Genomic DNA, 23,905 nt, shown 5'->3' on the forward strand with positions numbered 1-23,905 from the left:
AATCAAGAAAGTTCTCAAAGCCTGAATCAAACTCACCACATACATATGTCAACAGAATGGCAGATGTGCCCTGAGTCAGACAGCCGGCATTACTTCCAGCATGCCTGCCCAAAGATGCCCCCTTGCTCCCTGTTCCTTCCTTCACGCAGAGAGAAGGCCCAGCCTCTAGGGTAGGATGCTTGGCACAGGAATTTTGAAAAGAGAATCTACCTATTATAATATCAAAGGCGGATAAATAACATATGTATGTCAAATTTTTGCTCTTCAAGCCAGCACTGAATTAAAGACCCAGAAAGATTAATTGTGACTTTCCCCATTGAACTTAAGTATGCTTTAGAAAATGAGACCATTCTTATTCTGAATCTCACTTCTCCTTCCTGCATCCATTTTCCAGGTGACCTGTAACATGATCGTGGCTATTATCGTGGATTTTTTTTTTTTTTTTAAGATTGTATGTTTGAGAAATGGCAGAAGGGAAAGACATATGTTAGCTGTAGAAATTATGCTTTTGTATTTTCTCCTTTCTAGGCTATCTTATTTCCAAAAAAGGGTAAAGTATCATGTCATATGGTTTCTCAGTTCCTTTGTGTGTGTGACCATCTCACAAAGGTAGTCGAGTCTCTTTTTTGTCTCCTTCCATCTGTCATCTGTTCACCTGGATTTTACATTTCCTTCCCAGATCGACATTTTATACACTGAAAAGATAACATCTGTAGGTGCTCCCTGGAACAGCACCTTGCTCGTGTGTTAGAGGCACCGCAATAAAAATCGGGCTTATTTTCAGTCACCTGTGGAAAATATCTCAAGAATATCCGTTGGATTGAATTTAGAAATAGTACGAGACACACGGAAATCTCGCCAAAGTTTGTAGTTTGCCAGCTTTAAATGAAATGAGAGAATTGAGGAATCTTGTCCCCTTCTCTTCACCTAGCGTTGGTAATCATACCCTAAAGCAAATTACAGAGTTTGGAGTTTGCTGTCTCTCAGTGGTTACAAAGAAAAGGTGCTCTGTTTTCCTCAGGATTTATAGGAGAAACCTGAAACCTGAGATGTTTTTGAGTAGTGGGAGGACAATTTTAAAGCTATCCACAAAGCTTTATGGAGATTGCTACTGCCCTTCCCATATTTACTTGAGCAGCATTTAAAGCCTGACCCTAATGTTCACAAATGAAACTCATTTACTCGATTCCAGTTTCCATTGTAGTAGAGATTATCTTAAACTCCCTTGTGGCTTTGAAAAATGCCACTTCATTAAGCAAGTAGGACTTACATTCCCCTTTCAGTTTCTATCTAGTTGAAAGGTTATAAGTCACTTTCTTTAGCGTTTGCTGAGCCAACTTAAAGTAGGATGGAATATTATTTTATTATAATAGTCAAAACTGAATAAAATGTTTTGAAAATAGATCCCTATTTTCAGAATATGGAGTATCTTTTAGACATCAATCTTCTTTTTTCCTCCTTGTTCTTTTTTTCCCCCAATGCAAAACATTTTAATAGGTTGTGAAATATACAGTTATTAGAATTATCTAAATATCACTTACAAAAATTGATATATCACAGTAGATGACCCCTTGTTCTTTTATTAACTCCTTTCTTGCTTCCTTTCAGTCTTTCACAATACAGTGATGAGAACATGATGGACCCTTATAACCTGGCCATTTGCTTTGGCCCAACATTGATGCCCGTCCCAGAAATACAGGATCAAGTGTCTTGCCAGGCTCATGTGAATGAAATTGTCAAAACCATCATCATCCACCATGAGACTATTTTCCCAGATGCTAAAGAGCTGGATGGCCCTGTTTATGAGAAATGTATGGCTGGAGACGACTACTGGTAAGTCCAAAAATTTTAGTCCTTCTCCCCCTGGAAAAATTATAGGAGTATAAATATCAACTTAATTAAGAAAAAGAATTGACAATAAACCACCAATGCTACCAATTTAAAAAAAAGCATTAGGGACACGAGATACGTTAGATTGCTAAGACCCATGGCAACAGTGGCTTCTTATTATGGAAACTCATGTTCATCCTTTTCTTTTCCCCAGGTATGACATCTTTTGAGATAAATCCACCCAATCATGGCTTTTGTTAAAAATAAAGGCTTTGATATTACATAGAGCTATATTCATTTTTACGATTCCATCAGAAAAAGATAACTGACTTGACAGATTTTATTTTCATTCTGAAATCAAAATTCACATTTTAAAGGAGGCCTGTCAAGCAAATGTTTTCATTCTTACTCATTTTCATTTTTATTCTTACTGATATTATCCTAACCAATTATAGTAGTAATGGTTATTTTGAGCAAATGTATTGCATTACTATATTGTTGGGATACCAATTTTTTAATACAACAGTATAGACACCTTCCAGTGAAGTATAAAAATGGGGGAAGTGTTGTCAATTGAATAATCCCAATAGCAGAAAACCTTAAAAGGTTTATGTTTGCTATTTGTTGTATAAGTTTCAGCTTCTACGGAATCATATACAATGAAAGTAGCTTTGATTCCTTGAGCCTCCTACCACATGCCAGCTCGTCAGGGTATAGCATCCCTTTTACTGCTCCCACCACTATGCCAAGTAAGTTGTCTCGCAGTTAAGCGAGACCAGCGAGCCTCTCCATGACTGGTAGTAACTAGAGGCAGCCCAGGTTTGTTTGATGCCAAAACCCACACGATTCCTGTCACTCACCAGCTGCCTCCCAGCCGATCTCAGAAACTGCCCTGTGCAGCTCAGATGCAGAAGCAGCTGGAAATGGACTTGTGTAAGCCCTTCATTCTGGACCGTCTTCAGGACTCTGTTTCCCAGTGCCTCACTAGGGATTAAGTAGAAGTAGAATAAGTAGTGGAAAGATCTCAAATAACTAAAAGTACACTTACTTTTTACTTAAACCACAGTATGATCTTAAACCACAGTATGGTCCTGTGCCTTAAGGAAACTGAGAGTTGACTCTTTCCAGAGGTACTGCTTTCTAAGTTAACAACAAAGCATGACAGATGGCAGGTCTATAATATATCCAGCAACTTTACACATGAAATTCAATTCAAAAATATTTATTTGAGCACTGACTACGTGCAAGGTGCTGACTGAGCTTGGCTCTGAGAAGGTGGATGAATAAAACTCAGCCCTAGTGAGATACATAATTTTATTTTCATAGTCAAATTTGTTTCAAGGCCAGTGTCATAGTCACATTTAGTACTTGCAGATATTCAGGGCTATATCATTTAGGTTTTTCTGTCTTGCTCGTTTTCTCAAACAGCAAGTATGCTGATGTCTGATTAGTATTATTTGATGCGTTGTATCCTAGGACATTTTGTGGTTGCTACTTTTTACAGAGTAAAAGCCCCATAATAAAGAGTCTTGCAGACAGCGACATGTGCTCGCTTATGTCTTTCTCCCATACATAGTGTTCTCTAGGGGTATTGCTCATTCTAAACAGGAAGTTAGTAATGCCGTAGTTACCTTGTTGTCCAACACCAGCAATACAGATGGGCTTTTACAGTAAAGTCAGGTTTGTATTTGTTTCCAGTGCATTCCCTTATCAGCATGTATTTGAGGAGAGGTAGTGGTAGTGTTGAGGGTAAGTTTTTTAACTCGCACATAGATGTAAAATGAACATCTGTCAAGAAAAGATGGAAAACATACTACAATCAATTCAAAGCAGAAATCAGAGCCCTCAATTTATATGCAGTAAGGAATGTTGGAATGAATTTGCAGAAACTGGTGTTATCTGTGGGGCAATAATTATATCCCACTAGAACTCAACAAATTTTTATTTCTCTGGGTAAGAATGATGTCTCATGCTACAAGTTTTCTGCAAGTTCACTTTGTCTTTACAGAGTGATAAAATAAGCTTGTGTCAAAGACGAAGGGACATACACTCCCATAAGAGCAGATAATCCTTGGAGGCAGCAGCATTCCATTGAAAGGCTATCCAGTAATTCTTTTGCCATTCCAAGTCTTTTATTTTTCTTTTCAGTAGCAATCGTTCATTTCCGAAATTCTTTCCACTTTGGCTTCGTATGAATTTCTATTTCCGCTCCACAGTGACAGCCCCTACAGTGAGCACGGTACGCTGGAGGAAGTGGATCAGGACGCTGGCACAGAGACCCACACCAGTGAAGACGGTAGGCCCTGGGTTCACACTATTATAAAACTAGTCTTTATGTGCTTGGTTTAGAATTGCTTATATTAAGAATTCAGTTGACACAAAAGACTATTTATAAGATATGGGTAAAGTATGAAGAATAACAGTATAGTGAACACCCGTGGAACCACCACCAAATTTAAGAAGAAAGCCATCATTACTTTTGTGCTTCCCTTATCCCATTGCCCTTTCTTCCCCCCTCAAGGGTATCCACTCCGTGTTTGTTTTTCAATGATTTATCGTTTCGTTGTTTATTTTATTGCACTTTCTACAAATGGGATCGTACTGTATATATTTTCCACCATTTTTTTCTACTCAGCATTATGTTCCTGAGATTAATCCCCATTGTTACATGCAGTTATCATTTATTTTACCATGTATAATATTCCATTGTCCTTTTTTCATAATTGATAAATAGGTGAGGTGTTATCTACTTTTGGCCGTGAAAAACAGTGCTGCTATGAATATTTTGAACATGTATCCTACTGCAAATGCACAGGAGTTTCTCTTGGATATACACACTTGATTTTATCAAACGTTGTAATCTTTGCCAATATTTCCAGTGTGGATTGCTATCTCATTGTGGTTTAATTACATTTCTATGATTGCTGATGAAGATGTTGTTTTAAAATATAGGGTATTAGTAGAAAATATGGGGGATAGTAAGGTCCACAGATCACGAGATGATCACCATTGAAAAGATACTTTGTTTCTCACAGTTCCGAAGAGGAAGGGGGCACATCACGCCTTGAGGGTCACACAAGAAATCGCCAGGGTCTGTCCTGGGTGGAGGGAGAGGGAACCACCGGGCAAGAGCCTTTGGTGTGGTTTCCACAGGACAGGCGAGGCAGGGTAAGCAGGTTCAGCAATGGCTAGTTTGAGTCATTTCTGCCCCCTCTGGGGCGTAGGGGCTGTCTCTGGTTGTCTGGTACCTGGACCTGAGCTGGTGAGTGCAGGGGGATAGTGGCTCAGTGTGTGAGAGCCCAGAGAGGAGGTGGTTGGGGTGTGGGCTCTGGACTTTGTATTTGAAATGCACACTGCAGGCAAGTTGTTTGCTATCTGTAGGAACTGGCTAACCCTGGGAGGAGGAGTCCCCCCGGGGTCAACAAGGCTCCAGATGTCAGGATACAGAAGATAAAAAAAACTGGGTTCATGCAGATATACTCATTTTCATGTGTTTGGATTTCTTCTTTTGTGAAATTCCTATCAAGCCTTCTGCCCATTTAGGGACCATTTGACCACTGTTTGTTTCTCTGGGCTTTTTTCCTCGATTTAGTTTGGTTTGGATTTGGTTTTTTCCTTGTTTTATGAGAGTTCACTGTGGTTCTGGATCAAGTCTTGTATTGGGTATATGTTTTACAAATAGCTTCTGCTCTGTGCTTGTCTCTCATATGCTTATTATTATGTCTTTTGATAAACAGAGGACCTTCATTTTAAAGGAATGGAATTTACCAGTCTTTCCTTCCTGGTTGTTTCACTTTGTGTCTCCTTTAAGAAATCCTTCCGTGCCCTCAGGTAATGAAGATAATTCTCCCAGACCCTCTTTTAAATCTTTTCAGGTTTTGTTTTTCACACACAGATCTTTGTTCTACCATGAATTTATTTGGAGGTAAGGTGTGAGGTATGGGGTCAGTTCCTTTTTTCTCCATATGGACGCACAATTCTTCCAGCTGTTCCAGCTGTTCCGGTACTAGTTGTCCTTTCTCCACTGCTCCACACTTCTGTCACAGATCAAGTGCTCTGTATGCTGAGTCTGTTTCTGGGCTCGGTTCGTTTCCACTGGTCTACTTGTCTACCCCTAACCACTGTCTTAATTTTGATACCTTTTAAAAAATCTTAGTATTTGGCAAGTCAAGACCTCTGACTCAGTCTTCTTAACATTTCTACTTTTTAATTGCAATTCTACTTTTGCAATTTTACTTAATTTTTAGACTCAGTTTTTCAAGTTCTTAAAACAAACAAGAAAGAAAACCTAAACAAATTGATATTTTTATTATATTCAGTCTTCTAATCCACAAATATATTTCCAGTTACTTCATGTCTCCCAATAAACTTTTATACTTTTCTCTGTAGAGATAATTTTTTTCTTTTTCTAACTTCTTGAGCTTGAGGCTTAACATGACTTTTCAACACTTTCTAAATATGAACGTATAAAGCTGTCAGTTTTCTCTTAATACCTCTTTTGCTGTATGCATGACCCTTTTATTCTCTCTTTCACTGTGACCAATCTGCTTTAAACTCATCCATTGAGTTTTTATTTTTAATTCTTTTTCCACAAATTCTGTTGGGTTTACTTTTGTGTCTGTTGGTTGGCCCCTTTTTTTTAATAGTCTTTTGCTCTTTACTCATGCTATTAATCCTTTCCATTGTTTCAGATTACATGTCTGATCATTCTAATAAATGCAGTCTTCCTGGATATATATATATATATATATATATATATATATATATATATATATATATACACACACACACACACACACACACACACACACACACACACATATATTTATTTTTTATTTTTTATTTTTTTTTTGTGGCTCTTGCTCATTGAGTCTTATTTTCTGGTGGGTGTGTTTTGTAATTTTATTTTACATATTTCTTGGAACTTTCTAGAATTCCTTTAGGCTCAGTTCCTCCAGAGAGGGTTTGCATTTACTTCTGCCTGGAGCACAACCAGCTTGGGACCACATTGAATTTTTACCTTGAGTTTTTGCAGGCTGCCCTGGTAGTATGAACTGAAACTGCAAACCTGCCTAAGGACTGGAATGTAGTTGGGATTCTCAGACGTGATTTGTTCCAAGGTTTGAAACAGATTATTTCTTTGAGGCCAGGAGGTGGAGATGGTGGGGAAGGCTGGTGGTTGCTATGTATGAAGAAGGGAGGAAGATTTCTGGAACTAGAAGTTCACTGTGACACCGAAAGTATGTTGGGGAGGGGAGGGCGTGAGCTTCTCTACACTGAGACAACCCCTGGACTTAATCTTTTGTGTAAAATGAAAACTTAAGTTAGCGAGGCAAGGAAAATGCCCTCAAGGCAAACTCTGACTCACATTTTCTAGTGTTCTGTTTACCTCACTGAGTTCCCGCTTTCATTGAGTTTTTAGTGTTTAGTATGATTCCTTATTAATGCCTTTACAAGGACTATTTTTTTTTAATCCAGCATTTTTAGTTGATGTCAGTGGAGGCTAATCAGGGTATCTAGTGTGTTTCTTTGTGTTTTTAAAAGTGAGATGAGTTGATATTTTCAGAACTTAAGTTAGAAGATACTGTTTGAAGTGAGAGCTATGATGTTGCTTTTGAAAATCTCTGAGCCCTACCTCTGCCGCCATTCGTTCTTAAGTTTCTTTGTTCCTCTATATGATTCATTCCTTTTTCACTGATGACTTCTCTAAATGTTTCCTTGCTTTCCTCCGTGGCAGGGAGAGCCAAGACCAAGCCCCAGCCTTCTCTCTTCCCAAACATCAGTCTCACCACTGTGCCATCTGTCAGGTGTTCTTACCTCTTAACTGTAAAAGAAGAGCTTTGCTGAGGGCTCTGTGTTTTAGATAACATTTTGATCAAGTTCTTCTGCTTTTGTTGGGAAGAAAAGCATTGCTTACAAAGGACAGATACCCTTGCCCACAGCCAGCCCCTAAAGCCCGGTGACTAAATTAACTAGAGTATTGGTTATCTTTTTGATTGCCTAAGTGTTTCTTTTCTTTTCTCTGGTATGGTATCACTAGAGAGAGTAGCTTCTGTTTCCAAAAGAGAGGCTGTCACAGAACAAAACCATCATGCGCAAGGGCAGTGGGTAACAAATCTAGGAGAGTAAGTGTCAGGGACCGCAAGGCCCCAAAGAGTAAACGTGATGTACTAGCATTTTGTATAAAATTCGAAGACATGGAAATATAAGACTTGATAGCACCAGGCAGTCAGAAAATCAGCTCTACTGAATTTTCTTTCCCTTTGCCCAAAATTATAATGGCCACGCAGAAAAAATGAAGCTGTCATGTTGCACTCTTATTATTGTTATTGATAGCAGCGGCTTTCACAGCGTCTCTGTCTGACCTTAAAGGACCATATGACTCTCTATGAAAGGTATGGGGCCTCGCCATGCCCTGAGATTGATTTGCTCTGCAGTTACTTGACTAAGATGTGTGTAAATAGCTTATTGATTGACACTTGACTGTGAAATGATTCTCATGGGAGCAGAAAGAGTCAAAATAATGAAATTGCTCAGAATTAGTAGTTGATGTAGTAGGGTTACCAATAAAATGTACATCTGATTCATCTGGTCATTCTTTCATAACCTCTCCACATTTGGATTACATAAGCAGAGACCAATAATCCTGTTGCTAGTTGTTTTACAAAATAAAAAGAAGAGCTAATGAGCATATTGGTCATGATTATGAAATTATGATAAAATCTGTATATACCCTGTCTCCCCACAAATAAGACCTAGCCGGACAATCAGCTCTGATGTGTCTTTTGGAGCAAAACTTATATAAGACCCAGTATTATATTATATTATGTTATATTATATTTTTTATGTTTTTATATTATACCCAGTCTTATAGTAATATAAAACTGGTCTTATATTAATTTTTGCTCCAAAAGACACATTAGAGCTGATTGTCCAGCTAGGTCTTGTTTTCAGGGAAGCATGGTTATTAAATAGTCTATTAAATAGTCTTAATCTATTAAATAGTCTTAAATAGCCCTTGGCCAGCATTGACAGTGTATGATTGAATGGCTTTAAAGAACATTAATGGTTCTCTCTTCGTTTCTCTTTGACTAGGACATGGATTATACACTATGTTGTGGGTGGGTATCTTGCCATTTTTTTCCAACAAAACAAAATTTTGACATGTGCGTATGTTCACATGTTAAATTTGCAAATTACATGTCATGAAGTTCTTTTTACTAAATTGGCATGTCTTCATTCTTCCTTGGATATGTTTATTTGTGTCCCCTATACCATGGACATGTTTATTTCTGTCCCTAGGGACAACTAGGATAAAAAATTTGGTATCTGTCATCTCAGGTCAACCAGGATTTATTCTTTTTTTGCAAGTTTAGAACAAAGTAAATAGTCTCTTTGACTATAAAGTTATATTCCTCCTCTATAGATGTAGATGTTTAATAAAGCTGCTATTTATATTGTTTCAATAAAGAAAATTAATTTTCGGTGAGAGTACCAGAGTGTTAGCATATGATCTAAAAGTTATAATCAGTTGTTAAAGGACTAACCTGTTTTAAAATCTTTACATCTACTTTGCTGCATATACTAGATGCAGACTGTAGTGTGTTAGTTCTGCAATATGAAATATTACCCACCTTAAACATTATCCACTAACGAAAAGAGGGGGCATTTTTTTTCCTTTATTTTAAATGTATAGCTGAAATTCACCCAGGCCCTTCAGGTAAAACAAATCCTAAGCTTTTTCAATATGTTGGTTGATTTTTATGCTTTTGCCTCACATGTCCCAGAGGATGTTTGAATTTATCAAGTGAGAAAGAAGCTAAGCTGATTATGCCAGGACTCCTTATGCAGTTATTCCATATAAGTACAACAGATACTGAAGATACGGCAATGAACTTTGGGATAACATACACTGTTTTAAATGGGAAGGTTTGTTACCACAAGAAACATGACAATTTTTTCCTGAAAAAATATTTGATTGACAGGTATTAATCTATTATGTATGCATATATATTCGAGAGTATTTGGAAAGTAGCAACATGCTCAGTTTTGGGCAAATGAGGTATTACTCATTGCATAGATACAGTTTTTTGTGCACCTACCACTTGCATTGGCCCTTTTTAGTTTTATTTATTATTTATTAGAAGTTTATTCACCTGTGGTCGATAGCAGGGATGAAGATGGGGTGATGGTGAGAGAGGGGGGAAAAGAGCATAAGGCCTCAAATTGAAGGGTATTTTGCAATAAGCTGAATCACAAAAAGCACTTCTTATACTGGTTTTGTTTAATTTGTCCTTTTATTTGCCATCAATATTTGTGGTCAGAATTAAATCAGAGCTGAAATTCCAGTTCTAGGCCCAGAGTTCAATATCTTTTTTTAACATTTTATTTGGAGATTGTTATAGATTCACATTCCATTGTAAGAAATAAAACAAAGAGATCCCATGTACCCTTCTCCCAGTTTCCCCCAATGGGAATAATACCTTACAGAACTGTAGTATAATATCACAACCAGAAAATGGACATTGATACAATCCATCCACCATATTCATATTTCACCAGTCTTACATGCACTCATTTGTGTGTGTGTGTGTGTGTATGTTTATGTTGTTCTATACAGCTTTATCACATGTATAGATTTCTGTGACCACAACCATAGTCAAGGTAACAGCTCCATCCCAAGGATACCTTGTGCTGTCCTTTTATAGGCATAGCCATTTCCTTCCATTGCCTCCCCCTACCTGGCCTCTGGCAACCAATAATCTATTCTCCATTTCCAATATTATGTCATTTCAAGCATGCTATATAAATGGAATCATATAATATGTAACCTTTTGAAATTGGCTTTTTTCACTCACCATAATTCCCTGGAATATTTTTTGATCTCTAGAAAATGTAATTTCCGAATCCAGTCTTTTCATTTGGGTACAGGACAGTCTTAAGTTATGCTCATTTCCCGGGTAATATCCAGAATTTGTTACTGATACTAAAGAAAACAAAGTTGTCTTTACTGTTTGTGGCAGTTTAAAGACTTGAGGGCCGGCCTAGTGGCTCAGGTGGTTAGAGCTCCATGCTCCTAACTCCGAAGGCTGCTGGTTCGATTTCCACATAGGCCAGTGGGCTCTCAGCCACAGGTTGCTGGTTCCATTCCTCGACTCCCGCAAGGGATGGTGGGCTCCGCCCCCTGCAACTAAGATTGAACACGGCACCTTGAGCTGAGCTGCCGCTGAGCTCCCGGATGTTGGAGCGCGTCCTCTCAACTGCAAGGTTGCCAGTTCAACTCCCGCAAGGGATGGTGGGCTGCGCCCCCTGCAACTAACAATGGCAACTGGACCTGGAGCTGAGCTGCGCCCTCCACAACTAAGCCTGAAAGGACAACAACTTGATTTGGAAAAAGTCCTGCAAGTACACACTGTTCCCCAATAAAGTCCTGTTCCCCTTCCCCAATAAAATCTTTAAAAAATAAATAAATAAAAACTTGATAGTGCTAAAAAAGTAGATGAGAAAGTTAAATGTATTCAAGTAGTAGGTAATGTGGCAAGTTTTTTTAAAAATAAGCAAATAAAACATAAACTTCCTTGTGTTCTGGGATAGTGGTTTTTCCATGCTACAGATGATGTTAACATGCTGCAAGGGAACTCCGTCAATGTCACAGCAGCATCAGAGCAATTGTGGAGGATATTATAACCCAAGGAGCGATCTCATATATCGTATTACAAAGTTTAAAATAGTTTTCATTAGACTGTCATTATAGCTCTAGTTAAGAGGCTGTGGAAATTCAGATCTAATGTTCAATTTTTCATTGCCTGAAAAAACAAACTGATGACAGCCAAAGATGTTTTTCTGTATCTCTCTTAACAGCCTCCTTTTCTCCTGCCTTGATGATTTGTTTATTCCCTTGTTCTGTCTGCATGGTGAAATGGCCTTGTTTGTTGCGAAGGCCTCCTCTGGACCTTTCAGAGTATATCTCATGCCTTCCTAACAGCCCTGTCCCTCCCTGCTTTCTGGTGTGTTCTCTGTAGAGTGTGAGCCAATAGAAGCCATAGCCAAGTTTGACTATGCTGGGCGATCCGCCAGAGAGCTATCCTTCAGGAAGGGAGCCTCCCTGCTGCTGTACCACCGAGCATCCGAGGACTGGTGGGAAGGAAGGCACAACGGGATTGACGGGCTGGTGCCTCACCAGTACATCGTGGTGCAAGATATGTGAGTAGGCCCAGCGTCCGTCCGGTGCCCGAGTGCGCCCTGCGGGAACCTCCAGCCAGTTCTTAAACTGACCTCAGTCATGTGACAGAAGCGCAGGACAGGGTACAGTTCTTCACCTTGCTAGGGAGTCTTTGCTAACAGAACTTCAGAGCAAGCCAGGTTTCTTTTTCCCAAACCTCCTCCCAGGAGGTTGGGAGCAAGGACTAACGAGCAAGAGACACCTTTAGAAGCTTTCGGATTCTTAGGACCTGTGCAGAGAAGAGCTTTCAGAGCGGAAGGGACACTGCTAATTCCAAAAGCAGTGGTGCTCATCTTTTGGCATATGCCTACTGTTTTCATTCCAGATTCCCAAAAAGAAGAGACTGACCTAAAAAAGTATCATCCCCGGGCTTCTTTTTTTTAATTTTGCTGATCAGAAAGCTCTAATTTCAAAAATATTTAAGAGATGGGAAAATGGTCATAATATATTAAATGAAAGAAATGGGTTGCAAAATGATATATATACAGTATAATCCCTAATTTGTGACTACAGTATTTCACAATGCATCACCAATTTAGGAGCTATTTTTCAAGGAAAAGAGAAATATATCACATAAAATGTATACAGTTACTAAATGACTCAACCTAATTTTAGAAATGTTAAAATGTATATCTCAGAATCCAAGAAATATTGTATGAGTACATATAAACATGCAGTCATATGTATCTAAAGTATAAAAACATAAGTATCTATAATATAAATAACTATACAAATATATGCACATAACCGTAGGTATGTATTCCAGGCAAAGAAAGTGTAGAAGGATATATTTTTTTAAATTCTAACAGCACTTGTCTCTAGATGGTATGTTATATTATAAGTGATTGTTCTTTCATTCTTTCCTATATTGCTGAATTTTCTAATTTATCTGCAATGAAATTATTTTTATAATGAAAAGAAAAAAATTATATGACTAAGAGACTTGCATAAATAAATGCTGTCACTTATTTTTTTGTCCCCATTAATCTAGCAAAAGACCCTCACTCTTGATTCCCATTGTTTCAGGGATGATACGTTTTCCGACACTCTGAGCCAAAAAGCTGACAGCGAGGCCAGCAGTGGACCAGTCACTGAAGACAAGTCTTCATCCAAGGACATGAACTCCCCAACAGACCGTCACCCTGATGGCTATTCATCCAGGTAGGTGGAGTCTGGTAGTCAGGTTCCTGACCCTCCGCTTCCCCATGGTCCCTGCAGCCTTGCACATTACCCAGTGTCCTATTCTCGCTCTTTCTCTCTTTGTTATGTCTAGACAAAGAAAAAGAGGAGAGCCACCCCCTCCAGTAAGGCGTCCTGGCAGGACCAGTGATGGTCATTGTCCCCTCCATCCCCCTCATGCTCTTTCCAACTCTTCAATTGACCTGGGGTCCCCAAACCTGGCCAGTCACCCCCGAGGCCTGCTGCAGAACCGTGGCCTCAACAATGACAGTCCTGAGAGGAGACGCCGGCCAGGCCATGGCAGCCTCACCAACATCAGCCGGCACGACTCCCTCAAGAAGATCGACAGCCCTCCTATTAGAAGGTCCACGTCATCAGGGCAATACACAGGCTTCAATGACCACAAGCCACTGGACCCAGAGACAATCGCTCAGGTAGGATTCTTTCAGTGGAACAGTGCATGCTAACTGTGTTTCCCCGAAAATAAGACCTAGCTGGACAATCAGCTCTAATGCATCTTTTGGAGCAAAAACTGAATATAAGACCCGGTCTTATTTTAATATAAGACCAGGTATAATATAATACAGTATAGTATAGTATAGTATAGTATAGTAGTATAGTATAGTATAGTATAGTATAGTATAGTATAGTATAGTATAGTATAGTATAATAGTAATATAATATAATATAATACAATACAATATGGTATGGTATAATGTAATGTAATGTAATATAACATTAGTATCGGGTCTTATATAAGACCGGGTCTTATATTAATTTTTGCTCCAAAAGACGCGTTAGAGCTGAATGTCTGGCTAGGTCTATTTTCGGGGAAACACGGCGGTACCTGGGGTGTGGTGAGGAAGGTGTGGAGGGTTTACTTTTTGTAGCTGTGGTTTTTTTTGTGTAGAACCAACTAACAAAAACAGAGAGGAAATTAGCTCGTTCTTTAATTTAAGACCTGACTATGAGTTTCTTTTGAAGAACCATCTGTTTACTGGAAAGGCTCAAGTACATTAGGTTTATATTGATTTAAAGAGACATAGTAGAAAGGTAGGTCCCAGGGCATTCAAATGCATTATTGCTAAATAGCCAGGAAAATCCTGCAAAGAAGAATAATGAGGAAGGACTAGCCCTACCAGGTCCTAAATGCGTGCTAAAGATAGTAGTAAAACAGAGACATTGATGGAACAGCATGGAGAGTCCAGAAACAGAAAATTTTAGTATATGATAAAAATGACCCTTTTCATGCAGAAAATGATGGATTAGTCAATAAATAATACGAGAAATAATGGTTAGCTATTTGAAGAACTGCAAGTCTGCGTCCTGTGTCACTTCTGAATGCATGCCTGTCTTCACTTGCTCACAGTGACTACAGAGAAGGGTCTGTAGTTTTTCCTAACGATTAGAATTGACAAAGTAAAAGTACCTGTAAAACAATATTAATGGATTTTCCTATAGCTCTACCATCTTTCCTTCCAGTTCTTTTTGCAACATAGGCCATCAAAAATATATGTGGATAGCCAGTGACAAAGGAAGTGAATAGGTTCAGGGTTTGCCGTTTGAGTAATCTAGAGCATCTTCCAGCTATCAGTGAAGCTTAAAAACTAAATAGATCAAAAAAGAAAGTGAATGAGAAATGAATGAAACAAAAATGGGGAAGTATTAAAGATGCATTATTTTTAATAAAAATTGCCCAAGGAAACCTGCGTTGATATGACAAATTTCCAAGCTATTTTCAGTGTTCTTAACTAAAAAGAATTTTGGGTAGCAAATTAGATTGTGTGGGGAATTTAATGTGTTTTAAAAATTAAACCAATTTTAAGTGCACAGTTTTTCAGCAAAAATCAAAAGGACTTTTGACCTTTTTGGTTTTCTCTATTTGAAGTTCTGTGCAGAGCCCTTTGAGGCCTGCTTAGAACCAGTGATATTTGACTGCAGCTGAATAATGATTCGAGAAATCCATAGCATCACTTCTAAGAAGCAGGTGAAATAAGATTTAGGTTAGACAGACGGGGAATTAGGAGCTTGCGGGGGTGGGCAGGCATAATAAGGTCTGTTTAACTCTTTGGCTTCTAGAACCAGGAAATCCTCTCATTATAAATCATAAAAACAAATATCAACAGATAAACAAAGCTCTGTACATTCTCTCTGGGGCAAATACTTGTTATAAAAAACATCCATATGCTTAGCATCAGATGGAAGTCACATATGAAAATAATCACTTGAAAAGTGATATCATCCTCACGAAATGGCTTCCAGCTGTGTCCTTTGTTTATCTTTCCATCTCTCATCTCCAGAGTTTCTCATGAGATCGACTAAGCCTGCCATCATGGTGTTCATACAAAAACATGCAAACTCTCTCATTTAACAAATCAATGGAACCCCTGATGGAGTTTTTTTTTTTAACAAAATGACAGTATCCATCTGTGATCATCATGTCATGGTTGCTTCATTTAGCAAACGTTTATTGAGCACTTACTGTATGCCAGGCCCCCTGCTAAGCATTATGAATGCAAAGTTAAATCAATAGCCAGCCACTGCCTGAAGGTGCTTATAACCCAGTGAGGAAGATGGATATGGAAATCATGTCCCATTGTACAGTTCCGTAAGGGTATGTTCCCGGTGAGTGAAAGAAGAGGCCTTTCAAGCAGACCAGGGTAGTGGTTCTCCACCTACCCTACCTCCCACAATACCCCACCGTGTGTGTGTGTGTGTGTGTGTGTGTGTGTGTGTGTGTGTGAAAACATAAAGTAAAATTTACCATCTTAACCAGTTTTAACTGTACAGTTCAGTCAAGCACATTCATATTGTTGTGAAACAGATCTCCAGAACTTTTTCATCTTGCAAAACTGAAACTGTATACTGGGTGAAGAACAACTCCCTTTTTGCCCCTCCCCTCAGCCCCAGGCCACCAGCATTTTACTTTCTGCTTCGATGAATGTGACTGCCTCATAGACATGGGATCATACAGTATTTCTCTCTCTGTGACTGGCTTATTTCACTTAATATAATACCCTCCAGCGTCATCCATGTTGTAGCATGTGGCAGGATTTCCTTCTTTTTCAAGGCCAAATATTCCGTTGTATGTACATACCACATTGTGCTTATACATTCACCCACTGACAGAGCACATTCACCTTCTTCAAACAAATATTTTCTAATTCCCCCTTTGCTATCTGAAATAAACTAATAAATGGCATACATAATTTTTAAAAATATATAAATCTCTGAGTATAATATGAAGGAGAAATAAGAAACAAATATTAAAGGTATTTCAGTTAATGCTTAACTACACTAGAAGACAAATGAAATAGTGAGATGCTTTTACCAACACTAGAGCATCATAAATACAACAATTAAAAATGCACATTGATGTAAGAGTATAAAGTTAATTAGTCTTAACTCAAATCCCGTGACAGCTGTTCCCGTTAGTGATGGGATTTTCTAGAATGGTGGGCAACCCTTTGTCAGTCCCAACTATAAGAGAGTATATAATTCACATGATAGTTTCATTCCTAGAGAACTTACACCATGAAAAAAAAATTTTGTGTTTATATATAAGAAAGAATTAGGTTGCAGGATCAGGTTATTATACATGGATATTCACCTACATAAATGTCTGGAGGACATTCAAAAGTGGAACAAGATGTGGGACAATTCACTGCGTGTAAACTTCCTAGGACACATGCAAGATATCCAGTGTGCCTGGCACCTGCCTACCAAGTGCTAATAATGCTGCCCCGTTATGGTGACATTTGAACACACACACACATTCACCATATTACAAAAATGCCCTCTATGGGGCAGTACCACGTCCCTTGAGAGCCAGTGGTCCGTATCATCAAGGGAACACTTAACACTGATGTTTGAAGAACTGCTAGGAGTTAGCCTAGTACATACTTTGTTGAATGACTGAAAGAAGCCTGATTTTTCATTCCAATTCACTTTTATTTCTTGAGAAATTGTTGTGATATCTAAATTGAAGCTACCTTTACCACAAAGTGAAGTAGAATTGTATAGAATAAGTGAGCATGTAAGACTAAAACCACCACAAGGCTACCTAGTGCCTTAGAATAGCAAATATTTGAGAAATGGCTCCATGAGCCATTTCGTCTTGTTCTCCTAAACATTCCAAGTCAAAATAATTACGTGAGATGGCATTATGTTTATACACTCTCCACCGACTATGAAATGAGCACATTCATGCTTTTGCTGGCCTGTTTCCTTTGAGATGAAGTATATGGGTTTCTCTACTTTAGTATTAATTATGACTTTGCTCTCTGTCTTTCTGATGATTTTACAACAGGATATTGAAGAGACGATGAACACTGCTTTGAATGAACTCCGAGAACTGGAGAGGCAGAGTACAGCAAAGCACGCCCCCGACGTGGTTCTGGATACCTTAGAACAAGTGAAAAACTCTCCCACGCCAGCCACTTCCACGGAATCTCTCAGCCCTTTGCACAACGTTGCCCTCAGGAGCTCAGAGCCTCAGATTCGACGAAGCACTAGCTCCTCCAGTGACACAATGAGTACTTTCAAGCCCATGGTGGCACCCAGGATGGGTGTGCAACTGAAGCCTCCAGCCCTCCGGCCGAAACCTGCTGTTCTTCCAAAAACAAACCCGACCATAGGACCTGCACCTCCCTCCCAGGGTCCCACAGACAAGTCTTGCACAATGTGAAAAACAACTGAGCAAGGTCATACGGGGAGGTGATTTAAAAACAAAACGGATTAGTGACAAAAGTCAACAGTCCATAACTTTCTTTAGTTTTGTGCTTATAACTGGAGATCTTCTGGCTTTTCTATGTTCTGGAATGTAATGTCTGAGACTAGCTAAAGTAACACGGGCATTTGTATTTTGTAATTTCTTTTTTTTTTTTTTAATAACTGGACATATCTTATGTCGTTTTAAAGACAATAGAAACACTTAGACTTACTTGAAAATTCAATGCTGCACCATTTGTAATGAAAGCAGCACCCCCCTGCTCCCCGCGTTCCGCAGTGCTTCGGGTTTAGTGTAGCCTGGCTGAGGCAGAAATGTCTGGATCCCCAGGCGTGAGAATCTGAGTTCCAGGCTTTGGAGTAGAGCAGTGTTGGTCTGCGGCACTTGGGGTAATGGCTGAAAGGGGATGATGGCGTCGTTTGGTAGCCGACAGTGAGCACCTCTGATTCCATGCCGGGGGGCGGGGTTCAGCTCCTGCTAAAGCCTTGCCATTGTCACAGTGGGACATTCCCAGTGGGACCTTCAGCCCATGGCCTGAATGAGTTGGGTGATTGTCTCTTTCATAACAAGTTGTTTCCCTGGGTCCAGGCTGAAGACTCAGTGGAACGGGGTAGAAACTCTGCAGTTACTGCTGGAACTGAACCTGGGAAAGGAGAGAGAGAGCCCTCCAGTGCTATAGCTGTGACTCCTTCCACAAGCCCGTCAGGCCCCAGAAGACTTTCTGGATGCATTGCCCCACAAACTCCTCCTGGGATCTGTTGTTCAGTAACTGCCTGACAGTATTTCCAGCTCCCCTGAATCCCTGGGTTCTCCTCTGTGGAAATGGAGAAAGCAGGCCGCACATAAATCCTTGGTTTACTCAACCTTCTCTTCTCCTGACTAAATGACCTCGGTTCCTTTAGACATGCTCCAGAGGCCTCATGATCCTAAATTGAATCCCCAGCTGCCATCTCTTTTGGCCTCCTTGAGCCAACCCTGAACTGGCTACGGGACTGGAGTAAGAGCCGTGCCGGCCACGGTGGGAGAATTACCTCATGGTTCCAGGGTCATTTCCTCCCAAATTTGCACCCCGGAACCATGACTCTTTTTTCTTGTCTTTTTTTTCATGTAGTCTCTAAGTAACTCACTTACCTGAGCTCCACTAGGGGCCCTTTTTCTCTGACATCCTAGCACATAGACAGTTGTAGCCCATATTTATGCTGTGTTTCCCTCTATCTTAAAAATGTCACTTTGAATTCAGTTTCTTTTACTAAGGTACAAATCACTGTTCTCCCACCAGGAGCAGCTTATATCATCTGTAAATCTGTGAGCATTTGATCTACTCTATCATTGAACTTACTGATGACGAAACTTTTTTTTTCCTTTAAAGATAATAGATGTCCAGAACTAACCCCTCTGGACCACCACTGATTTCCTTCTAGGTGTGGTTTCAAACTGGTAGCCAACTGCATGCCTACCTAAGAATGACGTACTCTGGACTTGACAGCCCATTGGTGAATGCATCATGTAGGGAAGAATGAGAATCTGTACTAAAATCAAGGTCATGACTTTGATCTCTACCTCAGTTTGCCAGTCTAATCATTCTAATGCAAACAGAGATTAAATTAATGAGATATCATCACACTACTCGTTGCTTGCCTACAGCCTAATTTCACAAATGTATTGAACAGTGGAATTTTTTTCCAAGTATTTCCAGGTATAGTAAGCTTTTAAAGCTTTTAATTTTCAGAGCCATCCATCCTTTTGCCCATTTGGAAAAAGAGGCCCAGCTCAGCATCTTATGGAACCCCTCACCATTTCTCTTGAGCTTTAGCCGTCCTTCAGCACCTTGGATATATGGAGACAGCCAGGACTGAGCACTGAATAGCACTAATGCTTTTTAAACAATCTCCCCAAATTCCCTAGGAAATTTAAACTCTCCTAAATAATCTCCCAATTCTTCCTGGATTCCTCTTTGGTTCCTAATTCCCTGTCGCCAGATGGCGAAACAAGCAAAGAATAAAAGTGGAAGTAATAGAGGGGCGAAGGGAAACTTTAAATCTCTTAGAAATTAAAATAAAAAGGATTCTTAACAACCAGGTTCCATCTCTGATGAAACAGTAAGATGTTAACAGGGCAGGCATCAAAAGGGCAGGAGTGATTTGAATTTATTATTTGGTGGGGGAGAGGGGTCCTTTTATAAGCTTTCACTTCAGCTTTTCAGATCTTACTCCAAGCTCAATCGTCCTGACTTCCCCAGGGAATCCTCCCCTTGTCTCCTCTCTTTGTTTACACTTGTGATGGAATGAGGATGGCCTTTCTGCCACCAAATCAGGACTCTCCTGCCTGGGATGGCAGAGGACATGCTGCTCTAGACACTCAGAGCCTCAGAGACGGTGCCTTCCCTGAAACAGCTTCTAAAACTCGCCCATCACACCCTTTACCTCTCTCTATCTTTTTTCCCTAAACCCTTGCTGTCACCCTGAGGCGTTCTTTTTCCTTCCAATTCCCAGGGAAGGATGTGACTTCAGAGTGAGTGAGGGCTCAGTAAGGACTCACCTGTCCTTTGTTTAGTAAAAGCCTTCAGATTCCAGGGATAAGACAATGTGGCCACTATACCAGGGATCCAGAAGAACACCTAATAAGCTCCTTAAAAGCTTCAGCAACTGAGAGGCTTCAGCTGGTACACGGCCTGCTTTACAGCCACCGATGTAACACACAGAGGGGAGATGGGAGGGTACAAGGCATGAGGAGAGAAGAAAGAAAATGAGCCCTGAGATGTTATCAGTCCTCATGTGCTGTTTGGGAAGGGGGTCATTTTGATGATGGGGAAAAGATGGTTCTAGAAAGATCACCTGACTCCACTTACACAAGAATACGTATTCACAGCTGGTATCACTGTATGCCCATGCCCCTCCATAGAGCTCACTGAAGATTTACCAAGTTGGCCCTTTGGTTTGAGTCGGGGTGCTAGGGGTAGATTCGCATATTCATAGAGAGGAAGTTACTTAGTTCTCTGTAGGTTATTCCAACCTGTTGAATGGCCCTTTGTAGACTTGTATGTTCATGCTCATTGTCAACACTGTTGCTCACCAGTTTTGCACATTTTCACACAACATCATCTGACTTTGATGCCCCTTGAGCCATCCATAGACATTTAATGGTCCCACCTAATCTACTGCAATGAGCATGAATGTATCAATGGATACAGAGCACTACGGGTCAGATTGTATCAGTTAAGAGTTTTCTGTCTCTTACACCATTTCCAAAATGGGCTTATAATTTAGTGAAGAAAAAAGAGAGTGGGGAGGATAGTTGTTTCCTTAGCCTTTGGGAATGACAGCCTCTGGGGTTTACAAATTGAAGAAACTGGCATCTGATAATTATAGCCTCTGAAATCCAGAGTTAAAAGAGTCTATGGGTCTGTGGGAGGGGATTAGAAGACTTCAGATTTGGGATGGCACTCATTAGTTCCTGACCACAGTAGTGAGAGGCCCTGAATGCAGGAAATGCACTTGGGACTGAGTCTTGCTCTGGCTTATCCACCACAGAGGCCCTGAGCCACGGGGCAGCTTAGAAATGAAGGCTCGACCCATGTGTAAATAGACCTTCCTACTCCAGGCCATCCCCTGAGCTGAAAACCCAACCTCCAGCTGGGCTGGGGTGTCAGGCTTAGTGCAGAGTGACTTTGGCACAGCTTCATTCAGACCAGTGAAACAAACTGGAAATTGAGCTTTCACTTATCCTAGTATACTTTAAAAAAAAAAAAATTCTACGTGATATAATCGAGATGGGTACCTGTATCTTTAAATTACGTAGGGAATTTTGTATGTTTAAATAATTGTACTGGGTTCCATAATGTTTATCTTAGAAACTGTTTAGTAAGAGAAAATATATAAACCGTGCATTTGTGAATGCCCCCCTTAGAGCATTCATCTAAGTTCAATGTGTGTGTGATGATTATAGATGTTTAAAGTATAGTAAGTGGCTGTGTAACAGAAGAGACTGCTATTGACCTACGGACGTAAGGGTAACTCTTGCCCGCATAATTAAATCAGTGTTGTCCTTTCCTGTTGGTTTGATCAGTTGCAGTACCGGTAGCTTTCTGCTTGTGACTGTTACCTAATCGTGTCGATGTACATCTGTAGTATGTACATGTGAAAGTGCCTTTCTATTTTAGGAGTTTTAGCCTTGCTTTTTACTCTGGACCTGCTCTTGCCCCGTCCACAGCCCTCGTCTTCCGCTGCTCCCGGCCCCAATTCCTACTGCCTACCTGAGTGTTTGGAAACGTTCTCCACTCTCTCCCAGCTTCTCTATCCCACCTTCCTGTGCCTCGGGTGGGCAGCATTGTCCTGTCTTGCATCCTTGTAGCTGTGACTGTGCTTTCCCCGCCCCCACAGTAACTCTCCCTGCGTTTTTCCACCCCACCTCTCCCTGCCCCGCTCACCTGTCTTCCCCTATGCGCTCTGTCCTGCCTCTTACCATTACATTCCCTGTCTCCGAGGTGAAAATGAAGGGGGATGCTTTTACAGTTCTGGAAGAAATAAAATGTTTTGTTAATCTGTTGTGACATTGCACTTTTATGTATAGTACTGTACATTTTGGCATGTACCATTCCAGGCTTCAGTATACAGTCAGGTCTGTTCTTCACGGTGTATCTTTATAATAAATAAGATAGTTCTGGCTGCCTTTGTTTGCTTCTGATTTGGTGTGGTTCTCCGTGGTGTTTTCATTCCTTTCTTTTTCTAATCATTATTTACCCTCCGAGCTGAGTTGCATTAAATACTGTGAAACTACCTTTAAAAAAAAAAAAAGGTATCGCACTTGCATTTTTGTGGATTTGAAAATGAGGCCTCATGCACAGGGCATGGTCCACGCAACCAGCGTTTTTCAGAGTCACAGTGGGGAGACCCCTCCCTGTGTAGTAAGGGAATAGGGATTGGGAGACTTAACTGAGGCTGAGGAAGTGTGATCCTTCTAAACACTCGCCAGATTGCAGTCTCCTTTTAGGAAGACTCCTTGGCGTAGTAAACCTTGTCAAGCTGACCTTTGGTTTCATTTGAATAAATTGAAATGCAGTCATTGATATTTTTTTTCTTCAAACTTAAAACAGAAAAGCTAACTCTGGAGGAGTAGCAATACATAATAAATAGTTTTGTAAAACTATCAGCAGTGTGCCAGATTGACTATTGATAAGAGATTTAAAGTAAAAAGAAAATGACATAAATCAAGGGGGAAAGTACTTTATGGACGTGTGAGATACAAACAGAAAAGTGCACCAATTATGATTAGTGCAAGAGTTTTCACAAAGTAACACAGTAATGTATGTTACCACCCAGATCAAGAAGTAGCACGTTATCAGCGTCCCAGAAGTTAGGCTTATTCCTCTCCAAAGTTCATCAATATCCTGAGGAAAACAAGTGTGGTTCCGCCTGTCATTTTAAATTTCTATACATGGATTCACAGTGTATAGATTTGTGTCTGGCTTCTTTCGTTGAAATTTGTTTGTGAGGGCGATCCATGTCGTTACATACAGCAGTTTTTCCCCATTTTCATTGCTATAAGGAATTCTGTTACATAAATATGGTTGGCGTTACATTTCTTTTAGTATTTCCTGATTAAACTTTGGGTATGGTACACAGAAATCTTTAAACGTGGAGAAATAAATTGGGGTGGAGGGGTGGGAACCCACCTCTTAAAGGAAATGTTTTCTCAAAATATGATGGAATGGCTTTGAGCTAAGCCATTGATCGGAAAGCCGACCTGAAAGCAGGTAGTACCACTTTAGGACCAGAGAAATGGATTTAGAGGCTGCACCACAGAAACAAGTGCTCAAATCAAATTGTAGGATTGCTCCAGGAAAGACCCCACTGGCCCACATCTCCCTCAGTACTACCCTCAAATCTAAGAGCCTCAGCCTGCCACAGTCCTCGGTGTGAGCCTGTAATATCCTTCAGCCCTGAATT

At 40.1% G+C, this 23,905-nt stretch overlaps 1 protein-coding gene across 2 annotated transcripts in view; it reads left to right on the forward strand.

The window, feature by feature from the left end:
* The window catches only part of SRGAP1 (SLIT-ROBO Rho GTPase activating protein 1), a 245,371-nt gene extending 222,744 nt beyond the window's left edge, over positions 1-22,627 (forward strand). For both annotated transcript variants that reach the window (XM_019732456.3, XM_019732457.3), the window contains exons 17-22: positions 1,609-1,833; positions 4,047-4,126; positions 11,853-12,033; positions 13,079-13,213; positions 13,326-13,665; positions 17,541-22,627. In XM_019732456.3, coding sequence (XP_019588015.1) covers positions 1,609-1,833; positions 4,047-4,126; positions 11,853-12,033; positions 13,079-13,213; positions 13,326-13,665; positions 17,541-17,918 — 1,339 coding nt within the window. In that variant the 3' untranslated portion in view covers positions 17,919-22,627. The remainder of the gene's footprint in view (positions 1-1,608; positions 1,834-4,046; positions 4,127-11,852; positions 12,034-13,078; positions 13,214-13,325; positions 13,666-17,540) is intronic.
* The last annotated feature ends 1,278 nt before the right edge of the window (positions 22,628-23,905 follow it).

Source organism: Rhinolophus sinicus, chromosome 1 (genome assembly GCF_057876585.1).
Source record: "Rhinolophus sinicus isolate RSI-liver-muscle chromosome 1, RSI-T2T, whole genome shotgun sequence".
NCBI classification, from domain to species: domain Eukaryota; kingdom Metazoa; phylum Chordata; class Mammalia; order Chiroptera; family Rhinolophidae; genus Rhinolophus; species Rhinolophus sinicus.